We start from the raw sequence: 11,332 nt of genomic DNA on the forward strand, positions 1-11,332 counted from the left end.
GTTCCCCTCCCCCTTTTCTGATGAAGGGTCTAGGCCCGCAGCCTCTCTGCTCCTATGATGCTGCTTGACCTGCTGTGTTCATCCAGCCCTGCACCTTGTTGTCTCGGATTCACCAGCGTCTGCAGTTCCTACTATCTTTGATAGACCATGAGTTTTGTTTTCGCTTTTCGTTCACCATGATGATTCAGGTACAAGAGGCTATCAATATACGTAAAGATTTATCATACATATTTTTTTTAAAAAAAGCACCATGTTACACTATACACAAATTATTTGAAACAGTCTTATTTCAAATATCAGCCATAAGGGTTAAACCCTTTTAAACAAAACACCACCTATACAGATAGTCAAACTTCAGGGAAGAGTCATTCTGTCTCCAGTTTTAAAGTTCCATGTTCACTTGGCCTGACGGAACTTAGTTTCTCGGGCTTTCTCTTACTGATGTCTAAACAATTTCAGAGCAAATACATGGTTTTCCATACGCTCAGCTTCCAGCAGTTTTCTGTTTCTGGCTGCTTTCCTCTTAAGCCACTCAGAACTTCTTCCCAGCCCTGATTGCTTGGGGATTGCTAAGACTAACAGCAGCTTTTTGTTCTGACTGAACATGCACACACTGTCTGACCCTGTGCATGGTTCTATCTGTCTGTGATACTGCACTCCTGCTGCTAGGCAACAGAAGATTTTGTAGCTCTGGCATCGTTTATCCCTGATGCACAGAATTGTAATGTCAAACTCTAATCCAATGCAATGAACCCTCATTAAAGCTGCGTGTATCAACAAAGTTAGGCACCAGTCATAGAACGAATCTGAAATGAAACTGAAGCCATGCCCCTCCCCCACTCCAAAAAATTGTACAATGCAAATCAAACTGAAAGCTACACATATCTTTCCAAATAATAATGTATCATGAACCTTCATTACTCAGAACCATTTTTTTTAAATTAAAAATACCAGGTGAGGTTTATATTTGGTGATGATACCTGCTCGTGTCTGAGTATTTTTACCTTGTTTTGTAACTAATCCTTTCAAGCAGTTTGTGGGGAAAAAAAAATCTGTTCTTGGTATTGAGGTTAATGATCTGTATTCTAAAGTTTTAATCATTAGGAAAGTTTGAACTACAGGCCCAGCACTGTCCCTTCTTAAACAACTTTGTAACTTGCAGTAACTTCATTCTTTCCTTGCACCTTAAACTCCAGAGATTGATTTGTGATCAGTTTTATTATCCAATATTGTTTGGAATCTTGGAATTATCAAAAGACTTCTTTGGAACTGTTTATAGAGCAAGGGTTTTTAAGCATATCTTAGACATTTTCTCTGGTCATTCTTGTTCCTTTGGTTAAATGAATCGAGTTAATTGTTGAGACAGCAAAACCCATGAAACTTTGGGAAAGAATGGGCTTGATTTCGGGTTTCGTTCACATTTTTTTTCTCTTTTATTTGCTGAGACCAGGTTAACTAGTATTACTTGCAATTCATACTGTGCACATGACTACCAATTTGGAATTGAGACCTTTACCTAACAATGATTTAGAACTGAAATTGTCTGCTTGTTTCTCAAATCCCTTATCTGTCACAAGTGCCCACAGTAACTATTTGGTTTTCCAGTACTGCTATCAATATGTTTTTGTAATTAAACCAACAGAGATTCCTGTTTTTGCAGCATTTTACTAAAGAATATCCATCTTCTGGACGAAAGAGAGGCTTGACATTCGAAACCAAGTACCGACGCATATACGGAGTTGGCTTTGGACGTACTAATCAACGGATATTCACCAAGCATTTCAGGGAAGGGATTACCAGGAAAAGGAGAGATGAAAGGGTAAGGATTTGTACATTTGGAAGCTCATTTTTGAACTGATGGCTGGTGTTTAGTTGATGGGAACTGAAGTTCAACATTGCTGATATGATATATTTGACCTTTCATTCTCTATTATTGGTTTATATTTCTTCTTGCTTCTTCCCTCTTTTCTTTGTCCTGCTATATGTGATAGGGTAGATAAAGGTAAACTATTTCAACTGGTTGGAGATCCTAGAACTAGGGCCGTAGAATCATGTAGCATAGTAACAGGCCCTTTGGTCCACCATGTCTATGCCGACCAACAGACATCAAACTACACTGATCTAATGTACCTGCACGTGGTTAATAGCTTACTAGCCCTAGCATTTTAAGTGCTCATCCAGATGTTTCTTAAAGGTTGCAAAAGTGCCTGTCGCCGTCACCCTCTTAGGCAGAGTGTTCCATATTTCTATCACCCTTAGGGTGAAAAGATTTTTTCCTCGAATCTCCTCTAAATCCACTTGCTCCTCAACTTAAACTTATGCCTTCTGGTCTTAAACACATCTGCCATTGGGAAAGATTCTCACAATCTACCCTGTTTATACCTCATAATTTTGAATGCTTCAATCAGAACCTCCCTCAACCTCCGCTGGCCCAGGGAAAACACAAACAGCCTATCCAGTGTCACCTCATACCACACTTTTCATCCCAGGCAACATCCCAGTGAATCTCCTCTGTACCCTCTCCAGTGCAGTCGCATTCTTCTAATAGTATGGCAACCAGAACTGCATGCAGAATTCCATTTGTGGCCGAGCCAATGTTTTATAAATTTGTAGCAAGCTTCCTTGCTCCTGTATCCTTCGCTCTTGTTAATGAAGGCAAGTATCCCATATGCCCTCTTCACCACTCTGTCTACCTGTGCTGACATCCCCAGGACTCCATGGACTTGCACACCAAGGTCCCTTTGTTCCTCAGTACTCCCTGGGGATCTACCATTAATTGTGTATGTCTCCCCTAATTAGACCTCCCAAAATGTATCACCTCACACTTATCAGGATTAAATTCCATCTGCTGTTGCTCTGCCCAATTTACCAGCTCATCAGTATCAGATTGTAGCCTGAGACCATCCTCCTCAGTATCAACAACACCAATATTCGTATCAATGTGAAATTGCTTAATTGTATCATCTACATTTGTGTCCAAGTCATTAACATACATAACAATCAGCAAGGGTCTCAGCACTGATTGCTATGTTACACTGCTGATCATAGGATTCCAATCACGAAACAACCTTCCACCATCACCCTTTTACCTTCTATTTTTAAGTCAACCTTGGATCCAGTTTGTCAGCTTACCTTGGATCCCATGGGCTTTTACCTTTTGAACCAGCCTTCCATGTGGGACCTTGCCAAAGGTCTTACTGAAGTCCAGGTAAACCACATCAACTGCACTACGATTATCAATATATTAAATCAATTAAATTAGGCAGACAGGATCCCCCTCTAACAAATCCATGCTGACTATCCCTGGTTAATCCCTACCTTACCAAGTGTTGATTAATCCTGTTCCTCAGTTTTGAAACCTGTATACCCTGGAATTTGAGCTGCCAGTCCTGCCCTTCCTTCAACCATGTCTAAGTGATTGCAAGAATATCATATTCCCACATGCTGATCAGTGTTCTAAATTCATCCACCCTACCAGTCAAACTCCTTGAGTTAAAATTGATGCAGTATTGCTTTCTGGACCTCCCATTTGACTGTGTTTTCTTCACTTGCTGGTGTGTCCTATTATGCCTTCTACATCTGATTGGTCCTTGCTACTGACTTTATATGTCCTCTGTGCCCCATCCCCCTACCAAATTAGCTTGTACCAAACAGCACGAAATAACCCTTTAGCAAAGATAGTGGTTCCATTCTGATTCAAGTGCAATCCCTCCAGCTTGTACAGGTCCCACCTACCCCAAAAACTGTCCCAATGATCCGAACATCTAAAGCCCTCCCTCCTACACCTGTAGCCACACATTTATCTGACCTATCTTCCTGTTCCTGGTAGTCTGAGAATTAGCCAAACCGTTCAGGAGAAATGTTAGGAAGCATTTCTACACACACATGGTGTAGATGTTTCTAAGTCTCTTCCACAAACAGCAGTGGTTACTTGATTGATTGTTAATTTTAAATTTTTGTTAAGGATTAAAGGATATGGGCCAAAGGCAGGTATATGGAGTTAGGTCGCAGATCAACCGTGATCTCATTGAATGGTGAAACAGGCTCAAGGGGCTGAATGGCCTACTCCTGTTTCTATGACTCTTGTGTTCTTTGACAATCTGTTGGGATCACGTCACATTTCACTTACAAATTATGACATATGCACCCCCTCCCACCCCCCACCCCACCTCCCCCAATTTTGAATTAAAATTTGTAAATGCTAATGTGTCCCCTTCGGTCCTTCAACCTTACCTCCTGACAGGAAGCAAAAGAAAGAGTATCTGGTTGACTTATTGTTTCAGTCACTTCCTGACTCAGCCTCTCTTCTGTACAAGTTTTGGGGTGCTCTTAGTTTGTTGCTGTCCCCGGCTGTTTTTTTTCTCTCCCAATGTTTCTTGTGATTATGCGTGACATCTCACTGATTTTTACTGCAGAAGGAAAGTTTCCCTGCTGAAATATAGCTCAGCCCTTCTAAATGTTGGCTGTATCTGAAGATAACAACTTGAATAAGAACAGGACAGTAATACTGGCTACAAGTCTATTACTAATGACATGGTGTTTGTGATTTCTGGTGATCTGTTCAGAATGCTGTGTGACTAAACATCAAGTACAGGTTTCCTCCTTTAAAAATATTTGTGCCAATCAAGCACTAATATTGAGTCCAGCATTATAGAAATAGTTTGTGTTAATCTCTCATACAAATTATGAGCACGACTAGACCATTTCAGCTTGCTGTGCCATTCAGTAAGATCGCTGCAGGTCTGTTTGTGTTTTGATTCCACATTCCCATCGATTCCCAATGACTTTTGATATTTCTAAGGCAAAAAAAAATCTACCTGTGCCTTTAAAAATATTCAGTGACCCCTACATCCACCACCTTCAGTGGCAGGGAGTTCCAAAACATAACCATCTGAGAGAAAACATTCTTCCTCATTCTGCCCTATGGGGGCAAGCTTTTGTTTTAGAACAATGACTTGTGGTTCTGGACTTAGCAATAAAAGTGAACGTTGTTTCAACATTCATGGACTTGCCTTAAACACGATCTTTCAAATGTGGAAATTATTTCTTTTAATTAATCTTTGCAATAGGTTCAGTTTAATTTATAACTTCCAATTTGATTTTTTTTTAAACTAAATAGCTTCCAAGATTGCAGAACTCCAGTTGACCCTTTGATTTCATTTTGTGTACTGTTACTGCCTGGTTTTGAAAAAAATATTGTTTTACTGAGTGACAAAGTTAGTTTACATTCAGTTTTTATTTAGTTTAATATTTCTTCAGTTGTATCAGCAACATGCCTTCCCCAATAGAAGATATTGGGAGGAGCAGTGGAATTCTGCTTAGTTGACAAATTTCTTGGGTTTGAATTCTATTGCATTGTACAGGATTAAACCCATCCCTACTCTCTCCTCAGCTTGGCGGCACAGTGGCTCAGTGGCTCACTGCCTCACAGCACCAGGGGCCTGGGTTCGATTCCAGCCTCAGGCGACTGTCTGTGTGGAGTTTGCGCATTCTCCCCATGTCTGCACGGGTTTTCTCCCACAGTCCAAAGATGTGCAGGCTAGGTGGATTGGCCATGCTAAATTGTCCGTAGTGCCCAGGGATGTTCAGGTTGGATGGATTAGACATGGGAAATGCAGGGGTAGGGGAATGGGTTTGGGTGGGATGCTCTTCGGAGGGGCGGTGTGGACTTGTTGGGCCAAATGGTTTGTTCCACACTGTAGGAATTCTCTGAATTCTATGAAAAAACTCAGTAATGTTCACTTTCTTTCCAATAGGAATTGCCCAGCAGTACCACAGACAAGTAACTGACATAGCCATTAGAATATGGAAGAACTCTGAACCATGGATGTATTTCCAATGTTAAATCTCGAGGACTGCACGCACTTCAGTTGGAATCTGGCCATGTGGCTATTGCAGACTGCTGTGAATGCTGTTGTTTGTTGAACTTGTTCTACTATAGTTAAGTCACAGATCAAACCATTTTTTCCAAGTACCCTTGATTATCTGGGTGTTGAGTAAAATTTTTCCACTGTTTTCTAATTAGTCTCAATAATAGCCTCCTCTTTACCCTTCTACACTAGTCTTCAGACAAGGTCTTCCAAGAATAATTCTTTAAGATGAACTGCAAGGCAGGAAAACTGCAAATGTGAGATAAAACACTGATCTGTTTAAGTTTTCTCAGAACAGCGGTGCACACAGGTTTAAAATGTTGCTGTGAGAAACCAGAAATATTAATGGTGTGTGATTGAAGGTGGACAGAATGTTTAAACATTAAACTTGTGGATTTTTCTCTGATTTTTGCCCTTGGCTGCAGGTGTGCAAGCACATGAAGCTGTTTGCTCTACTTGTGAATAGATGTACAAGTAGTTCCAGTTATTTATATTGTAGGCTTGTTGCCTGAGTTCATTTGCCTTAATTTATCTCATTCTACTGTCCTGCTTTTGATTTGAACATGCAATTGTGTGGCCAAATAAATGGTACATTAATATTCTGGTATAAGATGTAGTTGTTTGGCACTTTGTGTTTTTATTGATTCTATTCTGGTGAGAATTGTACAAATGTACCATTCTGTGTAGAGTTGGTGGAGGAGATGATTTGAATCAATGTGAGGGGACATTGGTGTGAGGAAGAGAGAGAGATTTCAGTAAAATCAAAGCTCGCAGTAAAGAGAAAACAAATTGAAAAGAGACCAGTGCAAACAGTGTACAAGTGCAAGGTATTCAAAACCTAACCAGAGGCAAATAAAAAGTCGAGACAAAAATAGCAGAATTATTCACTCGTTTTCTCAAGTCTGTCCCTTCAACATCTTCTTGAATGGCAAGTCCCCTCTACTTGAAGTCTAAGATGAGTTGTTGCACTTCCGGACTAGGTGTGCATTTGGGAAGTTTCCATTCCTACACCTGCTGAACCTTCTTTATTTAGATAGCTCTGCTAAATCTCATCCTGATGTTGGAGGGCTACATACCAATATAAAAATACACACAGTGTTAGAGAAACTCAGTAGGTGGCAGTATCTGTAGAGAGAGGAACAGTTACCATTTCAGGTCATAGGTGACTGTTTCAGAACCCCTGTAGTATTCCAGCTGTGCTGCAGATGTTATAGTCATTGATTTTATTTCCAAAAAGCAAACGTTGGGAACAGGGGCAGAAGAAGTATTTATTCTTGTTAAAGTTAATTACATAGGGGCTTTACCTTCCCAGCTAAAACATCAGTATTGGCTAATGATCAAATAAAAATATATGCTTGTTAATAAAAGTGTTTGGAATTTAGGCAACATTTAGTTGTTATACAGGTTGAAATGTTTGAATTCAGTATCTATCATCCAAGTGTGAGATACATTTATGGGTCCCTTTCCTTTTTTGAACACTAATTCGAGCAGACATTTATAAATTCTACTTAGTTTGTCCATTGGCTGTTGCAACCATTTGTATGTTTACAGGAACAACACGTGCTCTGTTTTGAGTGATTAATTGTGATACTTCAGCCATTCTCTTTCTCCTGAACCATGGGAGAGATAACATGATACTAACATCAGGTTGGTCACTTAGTTTGTCACTAAGTCTTTTCAAAAGCCTTCATGTTTGTGAAGTTCCATGCAAATATTTCCATCTAGTGTGGGAGAGATTGCCTTTAAAAATCTGATCTGAGTTTGTCCAAGAATTAACTTACATGGGTAACAAGTTTGAAACAGTTCTAACCCTAACCGTAACATTTTATCCATGATTTCTTTGTATCTCTAGTGACTTGTGCACATGCATTGGGACTGTTCAAAAGTGACTTTTCTGATGCCAGCATGTCACCCTCTCCAATCTGCTGCTGATAACATAGCTCCACAAAACTGAAGTCCTTCCTTAAATCCTTTCTTTGCAGATTGTTCTAGGAGCATCACTGTTGCTTTTCTGTGCAGTGATGTGATTACATGGCAACAGTTTGTTTATATCTCTTTAACAGTTGACCATGCATAGTCAGGTTTTATTTGAACTTGTTTTGGTGGCCACTGAAGCTCCATAGCTGTCAGGAGCTGCTTGAGGTTTGTATAAAGAATTTCATGAAACTGTGTTCTTTCATCACTATGACCACACGTTTGCTATTAATGGATTTTAGTTCTGTTGTCTTTCAGTGAAACATACTTTGAGCTGCTGTTCTTTAATCTACTTGTTTGTTGCATTAAACTTACACCTGTTTCTACAAATGTTGTGGAGTTGTTTTGTGTACTTTAACTACCTTTATGTCTAATTTAATGAAATTATTACACTGAATTGAGTGTGCCAATTAGAAAAAATTAGGATTGAAATGTGTCAAATTCTTGTGTATTATGGACCAGACCAGACACCTCAAAATACAGTAAGGGATAGCCTAGACCTTCACTTTTAAATTTATATAAAGGCAATTGTAAGATGCTGTGTTTCAGGTGTGATTCGATGGGTTCACCACTAGGTTTTAAGCAAAATACACTCTATTCTTACAACACAATACAAATACAAACAAAAAGAAGAACCGGCATAACTTTAACTCCACTGAAATACTTAAGATAATATATGATTTAACCAGTAATCATCAACTGTTCGAATATAGGAAGCATTCCATAAACACACCCTTGGCAAAGTAATTTAGCAAAGCAGTTTTATTCTGATGTGCTGCGTTCTCACCCTAGTAGCAGAGAGAGAGCTCGTGCTGTTAGTTCCAGCAGCCAGCTACCAGAAACCTTCTCACTGACTGAAAGCAAAACCAAAAACATGTCTGGGTCTGTGTGAGCCCTGACCGTGCACTCAAAACACCCAGGGATACCTCCAAGCTGTTTACCAACTGCCTGTCTGAAGCAGACATTCTGACACCTCTGTGACAGCATCTATCTGCTAGAGAAACAGCACAGAACACATCTGTCTTCAAGGTACAGTACCATCACGTGTGAATTTTAAAATGTTTAATCTATACAAATTAAATCCTCCCCCTTCAAAGTTATCTGCTCAATAAATTTCTCTTGATTGTACCTTTTGAGCAAGCATAGGAACATATGTAGGCCAATCAGTCCCAAGCCACCTTCGCCATTCAATAAGATTATGGCTGATTTGATGTGGCTCAATTCCACATTCGTACTTACCCCTGTTAACAATCCTCCAACAAAACAATTCTCATCTCTATCTTTAATGAAAGACCTCTTATTTTTGAACTGTATCTTTCAATCATGGTCTTTCCCACAACTGGAAATATCTTTCACCATCCACCCTGTCAAGTCCACTCAGGATCTGGTATGTCTGAGTAAGATTGCCTCTCATTCTTCAAAGCACCCATATAAGTGCAGGCTCACCCTATCAACATTTCCTCACTAGACTGCCCCGTGTCAGGTCTCTAGGTCAACTGAACCTTCCCTGAACTACCTCTAATGCGTTTGTATCCTAAAATAAGAAGACCAAAACTGTACAAAATACTTCAAATGTAGTCTCGCCAATATCCTGTACAACTGAAGCAACGCATCCTCATTTTTCTATTCCATTCCCCTGGCAATAAATGACAACATTCCGTTCATCTTCCTAATAACCTGCTGTACCTGCTTATTCACATTGTTTGTGATTAGTGTACCAGGACACTCGGGTTCTCCTTTCACTCAGAGTTCTGTAATCTCCTATCTATTTAAATAAAAACGTAAGATGAAGGAGCAGAAGTAGGCCATTTGGCCCATCGAGTCTGCTCTTTACCTGATTATATGCTGCTTTTCTATTCTTGCAAAACTGGACAAGGTCACATTTTCCCACACTATATTCTTTCTGCCAATTTTGTGCCCACTCATCCCATTTGAGTCCTTTGCAGGGTCTTTCTGTCTTGTGCACAATTTCCTTTCTGACTTTGTCTCATTAGCAAATGTGGCAAACGGACACTTTGCTCTGTCATCAAAAGTCGTTGATGAAGATCAGAAAAATTGGGGTCCCAGCACTGATCTTTGTGGCACTTGTTGCAACTTGCCAACCTGAAAATGACCCAATCCTCCATATCGGGCAACCACCTAGGAACCGATATTCATTTCAAGCCCACTGACTCCCATAGCTACCTAGAATACTCCTCCTCCCACCCACCTTCCTGCAAAAATGCTATCCCCTATTCCCAATTCCTTCACCTCCGCCGCATCTGCTCCCAGGATGAGGCATTCCACTCCCGTACATCTCAGTTGTCTTCGTTTTTCAAGGACCGTAACTTCCCCCCCCTCAGTGGTCGAGAACGGCCTCAACCGTGTTTCCCGCATCTCCCGCAACTCATCCCTCACACCCCGTCCATGAAATTAGAACCAAAAAAGAATCCCCCTCGTCCTCACGTACCACCCCACCAACCTCCGGATCCAACGCATCATCCTCTGACACTTCCGCCATCTGCAATCCGACCCCACCACCAAAGACATCTTTCCCTCCCCACCCCTATCTGCTTTCCGGAGGGACCACTCTCTCCATGACTGCCTTGTCCGCTCCACACTCCCCTCCAGCTCCACCACACCTGGCACTTTTCCCTGCAACCGCAGGAAGTGCTACACCTGCCCCCATACCTCCTCCCTCACCCCCATCCCAGGCCCCAAGAAGACTTTCCACATCAAGCAGATGTTCACCTGCACATCTGCCAATGTGGTATACTGCATCCGCTGTGGCTTCCTCTACATCGGGGAAAACCAAGCGGAGGCTCGGGGACCGCTTTGCACAACACCTACGCTCGGTTCGTAATAAACAACTGCACCTCCCAGTCGCGAACCATTTCAACTCTCCCTCCCATTCCTCAGAAGACATGTCCATCCTGGGCCTCCTGCAGTGCCACAACGATGCCACCCGAAGGTTGCAGGAGCAGCAACTCATATTCCGCTTGGGAACCCTGCAGCCGAATGGTATCAATGTGGATTTCACAAGTTTCAAAATCTCCCCTCCCCCTACCGCATCCCAAAACCAGTCCAGCTCGTCCCTGCCTCCCTAACCTGTTCTTCCTCCCACCTATCCCCTCCTCCCACCTCAAGCCGCACCTCCATCTCCTACTGACTAACCTCATCCCGCCCCCTTGACCTGTCCGTCCTCCCTGGACTGGCCTATCCCCTCCCTAACTCCCCACCTACACTCACCTTTACTGGCCCCATCCCCGCCTCTTCGACCTGTTTGTTTCCTCTCCACCTATCCTCTCCTCTATCCATCTTCTATCCGCCTCCCACTCTCTCCCTATTTATTTCAGAACCCCGTTCCCCTCCCCCTTTTCTGATGAAGGGTCTAGGCCCGAAACGTCAGCCTCTCTGCTCCTATGATGCTGCTTGGCCTGCTGTGTTCATCCAGCCCTGCACCTTGTTGTCTCGGATTCACCAGCATCTGCAGTTCCTACTATCTCCAA

The 11,332-nt window shown here is 41.8% G+C and overlaps 1 protein-coding gene across 2 annotated transcripts in view; it reads left to right on the forward strand.

Moving 5' to 3' along the window:
* The window catches only part of zgc:112982 (BCLAF1 and THRAP3 family member 3), a 52,214-nt gene extending 44,040 nt beyond the window's left edge, over positions 1 to 8,174 (forward strand). The window contains exons 11-12 of one of the 2 annotated variants that reach the window (XM_048602663.1): positions 1,643 to 1,819; positions 5,757 to 8,174. In XM_048602663.1, the coding sequence (XP_048458620.1) occupies positions 1,643 to 1,819; positions 5,757 to 5,786 (207 nt within the window). In that variant the 3' untranslated portion in view covers positions 5,787 to 8,174. The remainder of the gene's footprint in view (positions 1 to 1,642; positions 1,820 to 5,756) is intronic. The other variant, XM_048602664.1, reaches the window with a different exon arrangement.
* The last annotated feature ends 3,158 nt before the right edge of the window (positions 8,175 to 11,332 follow it).

Source organism: Rhincodon typus, chromosome 11, assembly GCF_021869965.1.
Source record: "Rhincodon typus isolate 14 chromosome 11, sRhiTyp1.1, whole genome shotgun sequence".
Taxonomy (NCBI): Eukaryota; Metazoa; Chordata; class Chondrichthyes; order Orectolobiformes; family Rhincodontidae; genus Rhincodon; species Rhincodon typus.